This window comes from Crotalus tigris, unplaced genomic scaffold, assembly GCF_016545835.1.
Source record: "Crotalus tigris isolate CLP2741 ecotype Arizona unplaced genomic scaffold, ASM1654583v1 scf7180000018891.247784533:1973344, whole genome shotgun sequence".
Classification (NCBI taxonomy): Eukaryota; Metazoa; Chordata; class Lepidosauria; order Squamata; family Viperidae; genus Crotalus; species Crotalus tigris.
Window position 1 is genome coordinate 823,161 of NW_024097260.1, and position 20,472 is coordinate 843,632.

The window sequence follows — 20,472 nt, forward strand, 5'->3', positions numbered from 1 at the left end:
AAAATCAAGCATCTCTCCACCAGTAATTAGAACTCAGGTCAGCATAGATTAACTCCAAGGTCACCTTCAGACCAGCAATGAAGTAAGCAATTATATCCCAATCAAGAAACCAAAGAGCCATTATAAACAGTCAACCAAAGAATCTCTAAGACCGTCCCCACCCACCCAGACAGGCAAGACCGATAGCAAGCAGCACTCCTTACTGGCACTGATGATGTTACCTAGCTGGGTAATGAAACGTCTGCAAGAAAACCAGCAAGCTCAGAGAGCACCCACGATCCCATAGTACTTCCTTCCTTCCTTCCTTCCTTCCTTCCTTCCTTCCTTCCTTCCTTCCTTCCTTCCTTCCTTCCTTCCTAAATTCCATTCCCTTCTAGCACCGATGATGTTACCTAGCTGGGTAATGAAACGTCTGCAAGAAAACCAGCAAGCTCAGAGAGTACCCAGGACCCATAGTCTGTCCTTCCTTCCTTCCTTCCTCCTTCCCTCCCTCCCTAAATTCCACTCCCTTCTAGTACTGATGATGTTACCTAGTTTGGTAATGAAACGTCTGCAAGAAAACAAGCAAGCTCAGAGAGCAGCAAGGAACCCATAGTCCTTCCTTCCTTCCTTCCTTCCTTCCTTCCTTCCTTCCTTCCTTCCTTCCTTCCTTCCTTCCTTCCTTCCTTCTTTCCTTCCTTTCCTCCCTCCCTAAATTCCACTCCCTTCTAGCACTGATGATGTTACCTGGCTGGGTAATGAAACGTCTGCAAGAAAACCAGCAAGCTCAGAGAGCACCCAGGCCCCCTCAAACAAAGAATATTTACAAAGAACAAACACTATGGTAGCCCAGACTGTACATTTAATTTCAGCACACATCATTTTGGAGTTTTAAAGCCAGCTTGTGGTTAATATTCCCACCCTAAGAACCTCTTTCGATGCAAGCTGCACGTTGCTTCACATTTCCCGGACCAAATGGTTTAATTGCATCTGATTTAGCCCCTGAGCTCTGATGTATGTGATACGTGTGTCCAGCTCAAGTTTGCTTCGTTAGCCAACCTGAATGAGGCACGAGAACATTCTCTAGGGATTGGATTCAAAACTGACCTGAATATCGGGGGATCGATCCACCGGAACAAACACTGCAGGTTCAGACAGAGGCTTAGTGGTCACATTTCTTTGCCCGGAAATTTTATCAAGTTCTTTGGGCAAAGGGAATGGAGATTTGGAGAGCTTTCTGGATTCTATCTCGGTGGTGGTGGAGGCTTCTGGGAGTGCCTGTTCAAGTGGTTCTTCCTCCTCAGAATCCTCAACTTCCTTCTCCTCCTCTTCCTCCTCCAATTCAAGTCTGCCTCTTTTCCTTCTGGCGCCCCCAACGCTTTTGATTTTCTTCGACCAGCCGGCACTCGCTTCTTGGACTGACCTGGAATACCAAGACTTCCACATTATCCCCCAAGCTCTGAAGAGACACCAGGGAAGATGATGGACACCAGCCTGGAGATGAGTGGATATCCGCTCTCAGAATCCCCCCAATTAGATAAATATTTTTTCTAACAATTCTGGGGGCTCCCATATCTGGAGGTGCCCAGAAAGAGTGGCTGCCGTCTTTGAACATCATCTGCATCTCCCAAAGGGTATATAAGCTAAAAGCTCAAATGGGCGCAGAAAGGCGCCATCCAACGAGACATATGCCTGTGTTGCATAAATAAAATGAGCCAATAAACTTGACCCTTCCTTAAAGCAAATTAACACTGATTATGAATAATAATAATAATAATAATAATAATAATAATAAAGTTGGAAGGGATCTTGGAGGTCATCTAGTCCAGCCCCCTGCTCAGGCAGGAAACCCTATACCATTTCGGACAAATGACTGTTCTTAAAAACTTCCAGTGTTGGAGCATTCACCGCTTCTGGAGGCGGGTAGTTCCACTGGTTAATTGTTCTCACTGTCAGGAAGTTTTTCCTTAGTTCTTGGTTGCTTCTCTCCTTGATTAGACTCCATCTGTTGCTTCTTGTCCTGCCTTCAGGCGCTTTGGGGGATAGCTTGATTCCCTCTTCTTTGGGGCAGCCCCTGAGATACTGGAACACTGCTATCATGTCCCCCCTCGTCCTTCTCTTCGTTAAACTAGACATACCCAGTTCCAGCAGCCGTTCCTTATATGTTTTAGCCTCCAGTCCCCCCCAACTAGTTATCTAGTTGGGTAATGAAATGTCTGCAAGAAAACCACCAAACTCAGAAAGCACTAAGGACCCCACAGTCTTCCTCCTCCTCCTCCTCTCTGCAAACCCCACTTCCTTCTAGCACTGAGGATGTTCCCTACTTGGGTAATGAAATCTCTGCAAGAAAACCTCATCCCTTTCTAGCACTCATGATGTTACCTAGTTGGGTCATGAAACATCTGCAAGAAAAGCACCAAACTAAGAGAGCACCAACGTTCCCACAATCCTCCTGTTCCTTTTCCTCCTCCTCCTCCTCCTTCTCCCCTCTCCTTCTCCATTCTGCAAACCCCACTTCCTTCTAGCACCGGGTCGTGAAACGTCTGCACGAAAACCACCAAGCTCAGAGAGCACCAGGGACCCCTCCCACTTTTTTTACCTTACCTTTTCGCCTGGAACATCCGTTTCCCTGTTCCCAGCTTGGAGGTGGTATAGAGGAGCTTCATTTCGGCCTCGGGCACTTGGACTTCACTCAGCTTTTTCAGCAATTCCGCTCGCTAGAATTTCAAACCCAACCAAACAGAACAAAGGACATGAGCCGAGGATGGGGGGGGGGTGACGTCTCCTGCCTCCCCACGTCACAATATTCAAGCATGGGTTTCCTGAAATCAATCAATCAATCACCTCACCTTTTCTTTCTTTGCTTTTTGTTCCAAAATCTTCTGCAAATTCTTCTTCTGCTTCTTTGTCAGGGGTTTCTTTCCCGGGCGTTTAAGGCAGGTGGCTGGTTTCTCCTGAGTTTTTCGGGACGGAAGGACAAGGGCGTTGCTCTCATCCACTCCTTTCAAGATGGTTTCATCTAGAAGGGTTTGGGGGGGGGAAGAGAACGAGGACTCACCAGATCAGATTGTAACCCTACTTTGCTAGTCCACCTCCATGCACGTTCACTCCGAAATAAGTCCCATGAACGCAAAACCAAAGATGGTGCCAACAGTCACAGGTGCCTTGGGTGCAATCCCAAAATAGCTGGGAGCATCGCTGGAGCATCATCGGCACTGACAAAAATCCCCATCAGTCAATTGCAAAAGGCAGCTTTACTTGGAACAGCTGACATCCTGTGACAACGATACCTTTAACACTGCCAAACTGGCCTATTTTAGCTCCTCTGCAAGGACTTGATAGACCAGCGGTTCTCAACCTGTGGGTCGGGACCCCATTTGGGGTCGAACGACCATTTCACGGGGGGGGGGGGTTTCGCCAAATGCAGTCGGCCATTTCCCCCCCCCCCCTTTTCCTTAGCTGTGCTACTCCCTTTTATTCTATTGGCTTTTGAAAGCCAATAGAATAGACTCTCTTGAATAGAGTCCAATTCTATTGGCTTTCAAAAGCCAATAGGAATTGTCCAGGCTGTCTCTGCCCTGCTAAGCCCACCAAAAGTCCTATTCTGCAAACGGTGCTGCACCAGTTGAGTAGTCCTCAACTTATGACTGGTTGAGTAATCCTCAACTTACAACCGGTTGGGGTCGCGGCATTAAAAAGGTTGAGAACCACTGTGATAGGTGGACAAAAATGCCAAATCCGCTCTAAACATCCAGCTGACTGTGCAAACCTCAACCTCACAAGGTTGTTGTTGTGGGGAAAAAAACAGAAGGGGGAAAGTTTATGTTCACTGCCTTGCGTTATTTATAAAGTAATGAGGCAGGATGTGTGTGTGTGTGTGTGTGTGTTAAATTTGGATTTCTTCTTCCCATATTTGGGCTGACCGGGTGCACCATAAAAAATACTTAAGACACACACACACAAACATATATACACAAACATACACACACACACACACACATTTTAAAAAAGTAGTCAACTTAAGAGGTAACGTTAATTTGCTTTTGAGATGGCCATGGAATATAAAAGAGAGCCAGTTTGGTCTAATCTAATGGCTCAGGCAAGCCAGGCAAGAAAGTGGGCAAGATCCTGAGTTCAAGTCCTGCCTCAGCCTGAAAACCAGCTGGGTGAGGTGAGCTTTGAGCCAGTCTCTCTTTCCTAGCCCAACCCACCTCACAGGGTTGTTGTGGGGGGGGGGGAAAGAAGACGGAGTATTATGTATGTTCCCCACCTTGGGGTATTTAGAACAATAATTCAAGGCGGGATACCCCAAAAAAAGTTAAATAAATAAACAGTATTTAAGACGGGAAAACAGCAAGCCCTGGGACAGACTTTACCTGGATCTTTTGGGCCTGCCCCTCCCTCTCTCAGGCCACCCCACCTTGCAAGGTTGTTGTTATAAGGAATATCAAAAAGGCGGTTTAAAATATAATAGTAATAGTAGCAACAACAATAATAATCTTCACCTCCCAATTCTAGCTGCACAGGCTCCTGGGGAGCGGGAGCCCCCCTCCTGGGCGATCCTGGCAGGCGCGCCCGCCAATTGCGCCTCTTTTGCGCCTTCCCCATCGAGGCGCGCATCAACAGAGCCTCCCACGTGGATTCCGCAGGAGCAAACACTTCCGCCTTCTGCCGTCTCTTCGCGCCCCGTCTCGCGAGAACTCGCCCAGCGCCACTCCGTCCCGTCTCGGGCTCCGACTCTATGGTACCAAGAAGCCCGTTCGAAGGAGGAGAGCAGGTGGGAGGCAAAACGCGGCGGGAAATCCAGACCTGGAGGTGGCGCTGATAACCCTGAGTGTTATGGAATGGAATGGAATGGAATAGAATAGAATAGAGAAAGGAATAGAGTAGAATAGAATAGCAATTTAGATACAATGGAATGGAATGGAATAGAATGGAATGGAATAGAATAGAATAGAATAGAATAGAATAGAATAGAATAGCATAGAATGGAATGGAACGCAATAGGAATTTAGATAGAATGGAATGGAACGCAATAGGAATTTAGATAAAATAGAATAGAATAGGAATTCAGATAAAATAGAATAGAATAGAATAGAATAGAATGAAATAGAATAGAATAGTATTGAATCTGGAAGGGACCTTGGAGGTCTTCTAGTCCAACCCCCTGCTCAAGCAGGAGACCCTATATACCGTTCCAGACAGATGCCAGAACTTGCCATGTTTCCATTTCAACAGAGGTTTTTTATGTTAAGAACTGAATATATAATTGTTTAAATAAAAGATTAACAAGATGTGAGTTCCAGCACTTTTCTTACAAAAAAAGATAGATGATAGATAGATAGACAGACAGACAGACAGACAGATGCAATAAAGATACCATTGCAAAAAATTACAGTAAACATTTAAGGTTTATTTGGTCACCACGCCATAGTTCAATTGTGACATCAGTCTACAAACAATTCACCATGTAGAAGTACATAGGTCTGGTGATCAGATAATAAATAAAGGCATGGACAATTCCCCCCCCCCCGAATCTTCACAGTTATTCAACAGCATCATTCATAGAACTAAGGTTTTATTAAGTTCATCGATTAAAAGGAAGCCTACGACACTTCCTTCTCAGCAAAATCATCTTTTTTTTCTTAAACAAAACACATAATTTTGCCATAAAGACTTTTAAAAAACAACCTAATATTTAGGAGATCAGATGTCCAGATAGGATAATCAATCACTATACTCAGTGCAGATAAACAGTTATGATCCAAGTATATATATATATATATTTCTGCTTTTACAACAGGGGGGAAAAAGAGTCATTTTTAAACATGGCGCTTGGCAACAAGGATCCAGGGAATTAACGAAGCAGTTTTAAGTTGCATGCAAAATGTAAGAAAGATTAAAGATCTTTAAAAGAAGGAGAAGATAAGAGAAGCGGGTTCAGATAGAATTTTAGCTGCAAAATACAAATTAACCAGCAAAAAAACACACCACCTTTATCATCAACAACAAAAAATTATAACCTACAGCAGAAACATAAAAACGGTCCACAATTCTGTAAAGCAGCTTTGGGGGGAAAAAAACACCCTAATCATATCCCAAAAGGCAAAAGTATCATATTATTTTAGCACACGTTTGCACACAATATTCTAAAACCTAAGACAACTTTTTTTTAAAAAAAAACTCATTAAATTCAGTAGTTCTGCTCTATTTCTTGGCCAGGCTGATATGCCTCAATCAACCACAATAATTACACGGATGGTTTACAACAAACGCCGGCACGACACTCTGATTTTAACACAAGACTGGAATTCTCGGATGGGAAAAAAAAATCCCTTGAGCTGCCATTGTTGTAATATTCCAGCCAGATTGGGGTTTGTTAAGTGGTTTTGAATGATTAAGAAATTAAAGTTGGTCCATTTATTGAATGAAAACCATCCTAGGAATGTACAAATCTTGGCAAAGTGGAATTTTAGCTCGTCTAATACCTCTTAACTATACAAAAGAGAATTAGCTTTTAAGGAATGCAAGACCCACCCCCTTTCTCTGGTCTGCTCCAGCATCTAGTATTTTGCTTCCACTTATATCATCATGGTTAGTTCTAACCCCAATTACACATATAATCTGAAGGGCAATCCAAGTCAGAATTAACCAAGATCAGCTGACATTGCAATGAGAGGAAAATTATCTGCAGAGTTTGTAACAGTAAACTGGCCTGCAATGCAAAACTGTTTTTCCAAATGTGAGGAATTAACAACAATGCATATCCAACCTTAATTCAGCCTGGAAAAAAAAAAATTGGAACCAATTCGAAAACGGATGTAAGGTTTGTAAGAAAAGAATCGCAGCTGGTTAGTTTGAACATTTCACCTCTGCTTCCCTGAATGACACATCAAATTAAAAACTTTACTGTTGCCCGTGGCCAACCCAGTCATCAATAATTAACTGCAATATTGCTTCCTCAACCTATATGTTGAATAAATAGCACACAAATGCCCGTTTTCTGCACAGCGGGGTATTTTCTAGGTCTCTAGATGAACGAAGGTGAAAAAAAAAATCACCACTATGGTACTATCCACAAGAGAAGTGAACAGTAACAAGAAGAAAAATAAAGCAGAGAAAATCCACCCACATCTGCATTTTTATAGAATAAGGGGGGGGGGAGAATGCCTTAAGGTCACCTTCACCTTCAAGGAAGGTGGAAATGGCAAGAACGGTCTATTTCAAGTACCGGTAGTTTGTGCTCCTGTTTAATTTTAAATAAAAGAGAACTTTATCTAGCCAAATCTGCACCAAGGCAGCAGGGGCAATATATATCTCGATATTCTTTTTTCAACTACAGCCTTATACAAAACAAAACGCTGTGTATATCAAATCTATTTATACATATACATATATATATATATTTACTAGTTCCCGCATCACCACTATGGGAAGCTGATTTAAAGGACGGAGTTCATGTTAGCCTATGTTCTCTCAATTCCAAGTTGCCTTTTCTTTATTTGAAGACGTTCAATCATGGAAGAAAAGAGGTGTTTTTTTCCCCTTTCCAGAGGATCTTCATTTTAGAACGATTGGGAATCTTCAAAAAATGCTGGGAAAAAAACAAATGATTTTTTTTTCTGGAAGGAAGGAAGGAGACAATTGCCAATTCACAAGCTTTGAAAAGTCTGTAATGTCATTTAGATCAGAACAGATATATATATATATATATATATATATATGTACACACACACACACACACACTAAGTCTCACCCAGGCAAATTAATTGCCCACTTCCACAGGCACAAAAAAAGTGGGGGGGGGGATCACAAGGCCAGGTGATGCTAAGTATTCCAGCAACTTCCAGTTTTCCCAGAAAATAAAAGGCTGTGGAGTAACATAACCAAAAAGAGTTATGTGGTTGTTGAGGTTAGAAACATTTGTGGGGAAAAAAGTTAATTCTTTGAAACTGGCCCTGATGGGGCCAGTAATATTTTACGGGCACCATTTTACAGCAAACAGGTCACTTGGGCAATTTTTTTCGTGGCCAACCAAATTAGCCACTCCACTTTTTAAAGGACCGAACACAATCGGGTCCTCCGTAGTATCTATTGTGGGAAAAAAAGATTTGGGATAGATGAGCAAAGCACAGACCCTTCTAAAGTTGAGGATTTTATGGAATTTATTGCCACGTTAATCCTGAGAAAGATTCCTGTATCCCACTCCCCCCTTTTTTTTTGCAATTCTTTTTTAATCTGTCGCCGATCGTGGTTGAGTCAAGCTGAGGTTGATGGGCTTATTTCTGCCTTTCTCTTTTTTCAAGCAATGCCTAATTTTGATAGAAATGTACAGTAACTTCCACTCTGAAAGGCCAACTTCTCTCCTGCTGTTATGCACCCAGGACTGTCCTCCGTTGCTAATTTTATCTGACCGACACTCAAGTTTTCTTCCTCAAGGTCTTTTGGTTAAGTTGTGTCAAGGAAGATGAGCAAAAAAGCCAGAAGACTTTAACTGGAGAAATTTTGCAGAAGGGGCTGGAAGGTGGACTGTTTTTTTTTTTTTTGTGCTTTTGTGTGTTTGTGTGTAGGCAAAAGAAAGGGCCAAATTTCTAATGAAACTGACAGGAGAAAAAAAAAAACCAACAACACAGAAGCACTTTTGATGCTCGTGGTTGACCTCCGAAGGACGCAACATATCTTGCTTTCAAAATTCAGGGCGAACAATATATGGATCTGACTCAAAACGTATTATTTTTTCCTCTGCAGTTATATGAAAAAGATGAAACGAGGCACAACATGAAATTATGACTGAAGGGAGGATGGAAAAAAAGAAGAAAAACGGATCCTCCTAACGCTGGTCGAATTCTTCATGCTTCCTTACTTCTTTCTGAAGGTGAAGTTGGTGTCCAGTGTATAGAGAATTTTGTTGCTTGAAACGAACAACTTCACGGGCCTTTATTAAATCTCCCTCCCTCCTTTTTTTTTTTTTTTTTACAAAAGATGTTGGAAAACAGCAGATAAAACCCTACTTATGGGAGAACATCTTTGAATGTACAGCTAATCTATCTTACAAGTTAATTAATGTTTTGTTCAGGGTATGGACAGGTAAGCTACGCACGAAGACTTAATGGCCGGATGGCGCACCCTTCCTTGACCCCAATGTCCGCCTCGTTGTGGACGAGACGTGGTGATTTCCCGGATCGCCTGTGTTGTGTTCCCGTGCGAAGTGTGACTTTCCCATTAGTCGCCTCCTCGGTCCAGGTTCTCGATCACGCGAGACAGACGGATGTTCAGAAGCCTGATCTGGCTGTCAAGGTGATCAATCTTCTCCTCCAGGGTGTTGTGGCTGTTCCTCCGCCAGTAGAAGCTCACGGGACCAGTCATGAAGTAGACGGCGACCACGAAGCAGAGGGGAAGGACGGCGTGTTCGGGCTCGCTCTCGTATTTCTGAAGGATGTAGACGCAGGAAAGAGCGAAGAGGACAATCCGGATGATCCAGAAGAAACGGCCGCACAGGACGTGCAGGAGATAGAAGAAGAATCCCAAGAGCAGAGACACAAACCAATAAGCCAACAAGATGGCCCCGATCAGCAAAAGGGCCCGAGCGGGATTGTTGGCTAGGGCGGTGTGGCTGAAATAATGGGTCAAGTTGGATCCTGGAAAACAATCAGAGCAGAAACCGTCAACGCTCGCTCCGCCGAGGTAGGAAAACAAGCATCGACAATTGAAAAAAAACATTCATCGGATGTCTTCAGACTTGGCCCTTTTACGACTTGTGGACTTCAACTCCCAGAATTCCTCAAACCCACTCAATTAACTATAAAACATCCATGTTAAACAACCTTCCTTTATAAGGAATTTTTGCCTACTTTGGAGGAATGGTTTTTTTAAAGTTTCTTACTTATCTGAAATGGCAAAAATTTCGGCTCATTTGAAAGATCAATCGCAAGAGAAATATCTCTTGGTGTGGAAAAGATGGATAAACTTTATACAGTATAAGTATGATATTAAAAGATATTATTTAGCTTTTGAATAATTTATGTTTAAAGTTTAAAGTTTAAGATAATAAGTATTTTTTAATATATATATATATATATATATATATATATATATATATATATATATATATATATATTACCTTGAATGTGCACCCTGTCAGCCCAAATATGGGAGAAAGAAATCTTCTTTCTTTTTCTTTTCTTTTCTATATATATTGGACTTAAAGTACTTAAAATTTTGTTTTTTTTAATGTAATTTTTGTTTGAGGTTTATTTAAGTTTAAATGTTTTGTATTTTTAGTTCTAGTTAACCCTGTATTCAGCTCTGGGAAGATGGGGGGAGGGTTTCTGGGAGGGTAGGGAGGCAGTGGGAGAGGGATTTTATTGTAAAATTGCAAAAAATTTTAATAAAAAAAAAAGAAAAAAAAATAACCTTCCTTTATAGCAGGGGTGTCAAACTCAATTTCATTGAGGGCCGCATCAGCATTGCGGTTGCCCTTGGGGGGCCAGGTGGGTGTGGCCGGGGTGGGTGCGGCCTACTGGGTGGGCGTGGATAGAGTGGGTGTGGCCTACTGGGTAGGCATGGCCAACTCTACATCGTTCACGTCAACGGTGCCTGTGGGGGCCTGGGCAGGACCGATCTGAGGGTCTCTGGCAGAAAGGGGTGGGACCAAGGCGGAGCCCATCAAGCCGGATATGTGAAGTAGGCGAGGGCCATTTGCTGGCCACTTCCAGGCGATGGTGCATTTCTTCATTCCTCACAAAGGGGGACACCTCCCCAGCATGCACCCAGGGGGCGGGGGCGACATAGCAGGGGCTGGTTCCTCGCTGTTTCCAGACAGCCTTGTGGAGCTAAGACTGAATGCGTTTCAGCATAGATGGCCGCCACAAAATTGTACATTGGCTCCCGGCCAGCCTGGGCCAGGGCCAAGGCAGCAGGGGCCGTTCCCTCACTGTGTCCAGGATGGTTTTGCAGGCCACATGAAACCACTTTGCGGGCCGCATCCGGCCCCCCAGGCCTTGTGTTTGACATGTCTGCTTTATAGCAAGGGACTCTTCACAAATTATTATTTTCCTTACTTGATCGAGGTGCAATGGAGTTGCTCGACAATGGGGTGGCTGGCACATAAATGTAATAATCAAATAAAAATAAATAAAATCAAAATAAGCTTGGGGAACGACCGCCCCAGCTACTGTTTTGCCCACCTACCATCAATTCCAAGGACATCTAGAAGATCTGTCCATATTCTCCAGAATGTATCTACAAGAACGTCCACTCCGTACACGAATCGCTCCGTCAGTCTGGAGAAAAACTGGAAAGGCAAAATATAAAGACTCTGTTCATCCTCTACAATTTTAAGTGTTTCTTAGGAAAGAAATCCAGTTTTTAGACTAGACTAGAATAGAACAGAACAGAACAACAGGATAGGATAGGATAGGATAGGATAGGATAGGATAGGATAGGATAGGATAGGATAGGATAGGATAGAATAGAACAGAACAGAACAGAATAGAATAACAGAGTTGGAAGCAACCTTGGGGGTCTTTTAGTCCAACCCCCTGCTCAGGCAGGAAACCCTATAGTCAGCCATTTCAGACAAATGGGTGCCCAATTTCTTCTTAAAAACTTCCAGTTTTGGAGCATTCACAACTGCTTCTATGTCTTCTAAGTCAGGGTTTCCTGACTTGGCAACTTTAAGCCTTGTGAACTTCAATTCCTGCCTCACCCACACTTGAAAGAGAAAGCGACAAAAAGACACAGCAGGAAGGTATTTATGAATCATTATCCTGGATTTTGAACCCCATATCTGCACAGGGTGGGGTTCCTGTCATGTGCTCCCAAACGGCTGAGGAGCTGTGATGGGGAAAAAGCAGCAATGAACCAACTTCCAGGAAGCAATGTCTGTCTGTCTGTCTGTCTGTCTGTCTGTCTGTCTAGGAAAGAATTTTTATCAATGAAGGTTAAGCTGAAAGAGATTCCTTGCATTCTTTGGTCTTTCTTTGGTTTTGGATGGTCTTCTCCTTCCAAAAGAAAGGAAAAGTGCCATAGTTCACTCACGGAAAGTCTGGGTGCAAGAGAGAACATGGATGGGCCCAGAAGGACATCCAGGAGAAGACAACAGAGCATTCCTTGCTACAACCATAACCACCGTCTTCTCCATCCTGATAAAGTTCCTCCCGCCAGAATTTTGTCCAAGCATCTCCTCATGACAATTACTGTGTAATATTATCGATTAATCTCCTCTCCTAACGGGTCCTCCTTGTTTTTCGCAGCCTTGAGCGACTCATTATGTGGCATCAAGTTGGTGCTGAGGTGGAAACCCTTGAGAACTGTCTTCTCCTAGATGAACATGTAGCACAAGTTCTCCCGTTTCTCCTAAACCTTCCCCATCATCACCATCAGGTCAGTTTCCAGTAGGTGCCTCAACTGGGCCAACCAGGACACCAAATATCTCTGGTTGTCCCCCCCATGGCCACGTTCACTTTCATGACCATCCCCACCATCATCAGCTTAACTTTCAGTGGGCGTCCCAACTGGGCCAACCTGGATACTGAACATATTCAATTATCATCACCACCACCATAACTATCACCACCACCAACATAACCATCATCACCACCATTATAACCATCACCACCACCCACCATAACTAACATCACCACCATAACCATCATCACCACCATAACAACCGTCATCACCACAACCATCATCACCACCATTATAACCATTATCACCACCACCATAACCATCATCACCACCATTATAACCATCATCACCACCACCATAACCATCATCACCACCATCATAACCATCACCACCACCACCAAGACCATCAGGTCACCTTGTGGGCCCCCAATCGGGTCAACCAGGATCTCTAACTCCTCTGATCATCCTCATCACCACCATGACCATGTTCGCTCATCAGAGGTCCACATCATCATCCTATTAGTACCGCTTTATAAAATCTTAGTAAGGCACACCTGGAATCCAGCATCCAGTTTTGGTCACCACATCACAAAAAAAAAAATGTTGAGAGTTTGGAAAAAATTCAGAGAAGAGCAACTAAGATGATCCAAGGCCTGGAGATTAAAACATACAAAGCACGGCTGTGGGACTTGGGTCTGGCTAGTCTACAGAAAAGAAGAAACAGGGGAGACATGATAGCAGTGTTCCAGTATTTGAGGGGCTGCCACAAGGTAGAGGGGCTTAATTTATTCTCCAAGGCACCAGAGGGCAGACAAGAAACAATGGTTGCAAACTGATCAAGGAGAGAAGAATTAAGGAGAAACTTCCTGACAGTGAGGACAATTAACCAGTGGAACAGCTTGCCACCAGAAGTTGTGGGTGCTCCATCACTGGTGGCTTTTCTAGATAGGCTTTTTCACCTATCTGAAATGGTCTAGGCTAGGGTCTCCCGCTTGAGCAGGGGGCTGGACTAGAAGACCTCCAAGCTCCCTTCCACCTCTCTTCCCATTGATCATCATCCCAAGCATCACACCCTCCGCCGCCATCAGGTCAACCAGGAACCCCCAACCTCTGCTCATCTTCATCCTCCCTACCAGGTCACCTTTACAGGGGGCACCCCATTGGGCCAGCCAGGACCACCCCAATCGCCCTCCTGGGCGCCCACGCCAAAGTCGGGGACCCCCTTCTGCACACACCCCCCGCCCCGCCGGGTCCAAAGCCCCCAGACCCTCCTCTCCCCCGCTCCCTTCCCCTTCCCTCCCACTCCCGTTTGCCGGGACCCTCCGGGCGCCGCTCACCTTCTGCAGGGCGCGCACGTTCTCCTCGCCCAGGAGGCCGCTGGCGCCCTGGTAGACGCCGCTGGCCGCCCGCCGGAGGCTGTTCTGCTTGTCGGCGCCCCGGGAGCCCCGCGCCCCACGCGCCCCCGGCCCGGCCAGCAGCAGCAGCAGCAGCAGCGACAGCAGCGCGCCACGCGCCCCGTTCCGGCTCGCCATGGCGCTCCTTGCTCGTTCGTGCGCTCCAGCCGGGCGCGCTCGGCTCGGCTGGCGGCTTTTCCCGCTTGCCCCGCCTCGGCTCGGCTCGGCTCTCGGCCGCTCTCGCCCGGCCGGGCAGCGCTCTCTCGCGGCCGAGGAGGTTCCGGCGCCCGGCTCGGCAAGGCGAGAAGAGGCGAGGCGCTTCTCGCTCGGCTGCGCGCGCTCTGCGCTCCGGGCGCGCCCGGCTCCTTCTTGGTGACCCCCGTGGGGTCCCGGGCCTGGGTCTGGTGGGGAGTGGGGAGTTTGGGGTTTTAAAAGAGGGGCTTCTGGGAAGTGTTGGCAGGCCCTCCAGGAGGAAGGGAACGAGGGAGAAAGGGAGGGAAGGAGGGCAGGCAAAGCCGAAGGGAGAGCAATGCCAGAGGACTGCAGGGTTCGTTGCAAAAGGGAGTTGAGAATGGGTTGTCAGTCGGTCTCTCATTTCATCCAGGTTTATCTTGATTTTCCAATTTGATTCTCCTTCCTTCCTTCCTTCCTTCCTATATTCCTTCTTTCCTTGTCTTCCTTCCCTCCCTCCCTCCCTCCCTCTCTCCTTCCTTCTTCCCACATCTTCCTTCCTTCCTTCCTTCCTTCCTTCCTTCCTTCCTTCCTTCCTTCCTTCCTTCCTTCCTCTCATTCCCATCTCCCTCCCTGATTCCCATCTCCCTCTCCATCCTCCTTCCTTCCTTCCTATATTCATTCCTTTCTTCCATCCTCCCTATATTCCTTCTTTCCTTCTTCCTACGTCTTTCTTTCCTCCCTCCCTCTCCTTTCTTCTTCCCACATCTTCCTTCCTTCCTTCCTTCCTCTCATTCCCATCTCCTCCCTCCCTCCCTCCTTCATTCCCCTCCCTCTCCATCCTCCTTCCTTCCTTCCTTCCTTCCTTCCTTCCTTCCTTCCTTCCTCTCATTCCCATCTCCTCCCTCCCTCCCTCTTTCATTCCCCTCCCTCTCCATCCTCCTTCCTTCCTTCCTTCCTTCCTTCCTTCCTATATTCATTCCTTTCTTCCATCCTCCCTATATTCCTTCTTCCCTTCTTCCTACGTCTTCCTTCCCTCCCTCCCTTCCTCTCCTTCCTTCTTCCCACATCTTCCTTCCTTCCTTCCTTCCTTCCTTCCTTCCTTCCTTCCTTCCTTCCTTCCTTCCTTCCTTCCTTCCTTCCTTCCTCTCATTCCCATCTCCTCCTTCCCTCCCTCACTCCTTCATTCCCATCTCCCTCCCCATCCTCCTTCCTTCCTTCCTTTCCTCCCTCTCTCCCTCCCTCCTTCCTTCTTCAAACCACCCTAGGCAAACCAACTAGGTTAATGACCATCTAGGCTTTTAACCACCATCAGAAAGGGGGAAAGAATTCTGCTGGAGATTCAGCTTAACCTGGCACTGAATGAACCGACATCGGTGCAAAGATGAAGGTTGAGTTTGCCCAGCCCCTTAAACCAGCATTTCTCAATCTTGGCAACTTGAAGATGGGTAGATTTTGATTGCCAGAACCCCCCCCCCTTCAAGCTGCCAAAGCGGCTTAGATCCATAATTGTGTGCAATTGTGTAATTGCCCAACGGAGTCAGGAGGTGACCCAAGACTACTCAGCGCCTTTGGTGGCCTGCTCAGCTCTTCAGTTGTGTCAACATTGCATTGTCTCTGCCCCACCTCGGCCCACCTTCTAAATCCACCCATCCAACTTTCTTTTTTTAGCAACGTTCAAACTATCAAGGCTAGTCGGGGTCAAAGGGAATCCTGACCTAATCAGGTTTGTCCATCTACTCACCCCATCCTGAGCTTCCTGGCCAAATTATTGCAAACACACCTTGTTGACTGAAGATAACTCTTTTTTTTTTTTTTTTTAGCCCCAGACCCGGCCAAGCATTTCTTAAATTCTCTTGCCCAAGGCTGGGTGTGCAAATCAAAACCAATCAGTTTCCCAGATCTTCCCCCCTGTGGCTGGGTGTGCAAATCGAGGTCAATCAGTTTCCCAAATCCTCCTCCTTGTGGCTGGGTGTGCAAACCAAAATGACTTCAGTTCTATCAACCTTCCTCTTCCCCTTGGCTGGGTGTGCAAATCAAAATCAACCATCTCCCCAAATCCTCCTCTCCCCCCCCCCTTGAGTGTGCAAATCAAAACCAATCAATGATCCTTTTCGCCTTACCATTAAAGCTGAGCTATGATTGGGCACGCCTCTTCCCAGCTCTGGCACCCATTGGCCTTCCCGGAGCGAGTGCCAGCAAACGTCTTCTCCTGATTGGGTGAGGAGGGCCACGGCCTGCTCCAGCCCTCCCATCGTTTTGCTGGCTGGCCCATGCTGGAGACTCTGGGCTGATGTGGGGCCAGACCCAGATCCACCAATGGGGGGGCTGCATTCTGGATGTGGTGCGCTGATGCCATGGATCCATCCGCCCTGCCGCCGAAGGTGCCAGCTCCTGGGGGTTGGCACCCCAATTGGGGGATTTTCGACCCTTATCTGGGTTGCTACACATTTTTTTTATTATTTTTTTCTGCACATCACATGACATTGCATGTACGAAATAGCTAAAGCTAACTGAGTTTAAAACTGATTTATTTTTTCTTTTAAATATAATCCAGGGGTTATTATTATTAGTATTATTTGCACAGAATTTAAGTTTAGTTGGGTGGGATGCCTTTTCTTTTTAAAACATGTCAAATGCTACCACAGGTTTTTATTTTTAAAATTGATGTATTACCTTTGTTGGCTGCCCCAGGTGACTCCCAGGAATAAAAGATAAACCTGAACAAACGTAGGAAGGAAAAAAAATAAAGAAAAAAAATATGTATTTTATTTTCAAATCTAAGTTTTTTTCTCCCTGAACATTTCACGACAGTGAATGTATTAATAGGTTAACATAATTTGGTTTAAAACTGATTAATTGGATTTTTTTGGGGGGGGGGAATTGAGGGTTTTTTTTGCAAAGAATCTGAGTTTGAGTGTGATGTTTTTTCTTTACACACACACACACACACACACACACACTCACAAACACACACCTCTACATACATACATACATATATACATACATACATACAGGTAGTCCTTGACTTATAATTACAACTGAGGCAAAAATTTCCATTGCTAAGCAAGACAGTTGCTAAATGAATTTTTCCCATTTAACGACCTTTCTTGCCACGGTTGTTAAGTGAATCACTGCAGTGGTTAAGTTAGTAACACGGTTGTTAAGTGAATCCAGCTTCCCCATTGACTACTTGTCAGAAGGTCGCAAAAGGGGATCACGTGACCCTCCCGGGACACAGCAACCATCGTAAATACGAGTCAGTTGCCAAGCGTCTGAATTTTGATCACGTGACCCAAAGGAAGGCTGCAACAGTGTGAAAAATGGTCTTAAGTTCCTTTTCTCAATGCTGTTGCAACTATGAACGGTCACTAAATGAACTGTTGCAAATCAAGGACTACCTAGAGCAGGGGTAGGCAACTTTGGCCCTTTTATGACTCGTGGACCAACTCCCAGAATTCCTGAGCCAGCCATGCTGAGGGGAAAGGGAGAGGTTTCCAAGCTGAGCCATGTTGGCTCAGGAATTCTGGGAGTTGAAGTCCACAAGTCATAAAAGAGCCAAGGTTGCCTACCCCTGGTATAGGGTCTCCTGCTTGAGCAGGGGGCTGGACTAGAAGACCTCCAAGATCCCTTCCAGTTCAATTCTAATTCTATTTATTTCCATTTTCTATTCTATTCTATTCTATTCTATTCTATTCTATTCTATTCTATTCTATTCTACAATCTGTCTATTCTATTCTATTCTATCTAAATTCCTATTCCATTCCATTCCATTCCATTCCATTCCATTCCATTCCATTCCATTCTATTCTATTCTATTCTATTCTATTCTATTCTATTCTATTCTATTCTATTCTTTGGTCTCCGGAGAGCTTCCTGCGCGACCCGATTCCAATTCCACCTCTATTCCTCATCCCGGCCTACCTTGCAGAGTTGTCGTGGAAAAAAAAAACCCACGACCTGCAATTAGAGGAAAGCCAGAAAGGGAGCCACACATGCATAAAACCGAGTTGTGTGGATTCCCACGCGCGTCAGCCTGCTTGGCAAGTTGCACTTGGCGGGTTTTATGGTGGGGGGGGATTTTGCACGCCCGTGTTCACGCTCACTCCCGTTGCAAAAATCGGCTTTTTGGATCCGCGCACTCTTTTTTTTTTTTTTTGGTTTGGTTTTGCTCCGCCCTCTGGCGGAAGGTCACCCGGGTGGCGCGAAGGCGGTGACGCGTCCTATAAAAGGCGCCGGCAGGAGGCGGAGCTCCGCAGTCCTGCTCGGACCGGCGAGGCGGTCGCACTTAGGAGCGAAGCGGAGGGCAGCGGAGGCGAAGCCGGGCTGTGCCCAAGCTTGACGATGTCTGGGGGGCTGGAGATCATGGAAGCGCAGCGGCTGTGGGAGCCGGACTCCAAGCGCAACACCAGCATGGACCGGTTCAGGGCGGCGGTCACCGCGGCTTACGGCATCCGCCTGGGTGAGTCCCTGGCGGGGAAGCCGGGCGGGAAAGCCACGCGCCGTCCATTTGCGGGGTCCCCTTTCCCGTTGCACCCCAGTTCCCTCCCAGGAGGCAGAACCGCCTCCCCTCTTGGGGTTCCCTCCCCCCCACACACAACGGCCCTGCAAGGTAGGCTGCGCGGGGCGCCCCGCCTTTGCAATGGGCAAAGATGCGCTGCCTGGGTCGGCAACCGGGCGCCCTTCGCAGGTTGGAGGCCCGCCGTCCTTCTGCTGGGCTGATGGGGACGGGGGCTTGTTGGGTGTGGGGTCCCTGGCTTTGCAGCGGAGGGAAAGATGGATTGCCCTAAGAGGGTGATGATTTGATCCTTGTTTTTTGGATGCGTTTTGGAGGTAGGCAGCCGTGATGAGTGGAGCCTCCAGAGGACAAAGGAGTCTACCTTGCAGCAGCAGACGCTGGCGGGGAAGTGCAGCTTCGTCCAAGGGGGCTTCTGTTGTGCTAACCTGCTTGGCACCGGGCGTGGGGTCTAGCTTGTGAATGAACCCTCTGCTGTCCCAGCAGTTGGAGCGGGTCCAAATTCCTCCCCCCCCCCCACATTTCATCTCCCTCCTCTAACATGTCCAACAGAACCTCTAAATTTACCTGTCGGGCATGTTTGCATGTGCCCAGCCAGTCTGCATCCCACCCACATATTTTATCCTTCCCGAGGCCCGTAGCTTCTCACGACAACGGCTGATGCAAGATCCGAGCCTTTGTGCAATCACAGGAGCAGTCGGGGAACACACCAGACCCATCCTGACGTGATTTGCAAGCCGGGAGGGTTACCTGGGTGAGGGTCTTCAGGTGTGCTTGCCAGCAGAGAGGGTCCCTTAAGACTTTATAACTCCCAACGAAGGAGAATATTGGTAGCTCGGGGTTGAAATGAGGTGGGGGTCCCTGGCGCTCTCTGAACTTGTCTTGCAGATGTTTCATTACACAAAGCAGGTAACGGCATCAGTGATGATAAGCTAGTAAACTTGCTAGCACTGATGGTGTTACCTTAGCTGGGTAATGAAATGTCTGCAAGAAAACAAGCAAGCTCAGAGAAACCTAGGACCCCCATAGTCCTTCCTTCGTCCCCTCCCCTCCATACATTCCACTCCCTTCTACCACTGATGATGTTCCCTAGTTGGGTAATGAAACGTCTGCAAGAAAACCAGCAAGCTCAGAGAGCATCAAGGACCCCATAGTCCAGCCTTCCTTCCTTCCTTCCTTCCTTCCTTCCTTCCTTCCTTCCTTCCTTCCTTCCTTCCTTCCTTCCTCCCTCCCTCCCTCTCTCCCTTCCTCCCTCCCTCCCTCCCTCCCTCCATAAATTCTTCTCCCTTCTACCACTGATGATGTTCCCTAGTTGGGTAATGAAATGTCTGCTAGAAAACCAGCAAGCTCAGAGACCACCAAGGACCCCATAGCCGATCAGTCCTTCCTTCCTCCCTCCCTCCCTCCCTTCCTTCCTTCCTTCCTTCCTTCCTTCCTTCCTTCCTTCCTCCCTCCCTCCCTCCCTCCCCTCCATAAATTCCACTTCCTTCTAGCACTGATGATGTTATCTAGTTTGAGTAATGAAACGTCTGCAAGAAAACCAGCAAGCTCAGAGAGTACCTAGAACCCCATAGTCCTCCCTTCCCTCTCCTCCCCTCCCTCAATTCCACTCCCTTCTAGCACTGATGATGTCACCTAGTTAGGTAATAAAACGTCTGCAAGAAAACAAGCAAGCCCAGAGAGCACCCAGGACCCCTCGCTTTATAACTTGTAAGCTGTCTAGAGTCGTCTTGTAAGGGAGACGGGATAGCGAAAAACATTCAATAAATAATAAAATAAATAAGACTTTGAGGCCTCTTACTGTTGGGTGACACAGTCTGAATACCCCAGTTTTCGCCTTGCAACCAATAGGACCCCAGAATGCAGCCATCATGTTGTATTTTAGCCCTGACCCGTGTGGATTTGTGTCATCTTCCAGAGAAAATACATTGGTTTTTTTTTTTTTTTAATTCCCAAGAATCTGGGCCTCTAGCCCTCAAGGTTTGTACAAATCAGCATTTTCAA

At 46.4% G+C, this 20,472-nt stretch overlaps 3 protein-coding genes across 4 annotated transcripts in view; 1 reads left to right on the top strand and 2 right to left on the bottom strand.

Moving 5' to 3' along the window:
* The window catches only part of DHX37 (DEAH-box helicase 37), a 37,448-nt gene extending 32,809 nt beyond the window's left edge, over positions 1 to 4,639 (bottom strand). For both annotated transcript variants that reach the window (XR_005558411.1, XM_039357334.1), the window contains exons 1-4: positions 4,485 to 4,639; positions 2,829 to 2,998; positions 2,584 to 2,696; positions 1,087 to 1,402 (exon numbers count right to left, since the gene is read on the bottom strand). Coding sequence is in view for 1 of the 2 variants with exons in the window: in XM_039357334.1 (XP_039213268.1) it covers positions 1,087 to 1,402; positions 2,584 to 2,696; positions 2,829 to 2,998; positions 4,485 to 4,599 (714 nt within the window). In the remaining variant the exon portion in view is untranslated. The remainder of the gene's footprint in view (positions 1 to 1,086; positions 1,403 to 2,583; positions 2,697 to 2,828; positions 2,999 to 4,484) is intronic.
* Positions 4,640 to 5,371: 732 nt separating this feature from the next.
* On the bottom strand, positions 5,372 to 14,399 carry LOC120314330 (BRI3 binding protein). Its single transcript, XM_039357307.1, has 3 exons — positions 13,725 to 14,399; positions 11,170 to 11,272; positions 5,372 to 9,617 (listed from the first exon to the last, which is right to left on the bottom strand). The coding sequence occupies exons 1-3, from the start codon at positions 13,917 to 13,919 to the stop codon at positions 9,202 to 9,204; spliced, it is 714 nt and encodes a 237-aa protein (XP_039213241.1). The 5' UTR covers positions 13,920 to 14,399; the 3' UTR covers positions 5,372 to 9,201.
* Positions 14,400 to 18,153: 3,754 nt separating this feature from the next.
* AACS (acetoacetyl-CoA synthetase) overlaps positions 18,154 to 20,472 on the top strand; it is a 41,568-nt gene continuing 39,249 nt past the window's right edge. The window contains exon 1 of the mRNA XM_039357306.1: positions 18,154 to 18,414. Coding sequence (XP_039213240.1) covers positions 18,297 to 18,414 — 118 coding nt within the window. The 5' untranslated portion in view covers positions 18,154 to 18,296. The remainder of the gene's footprint in view (positions 18,415 to 20,472) is intronic.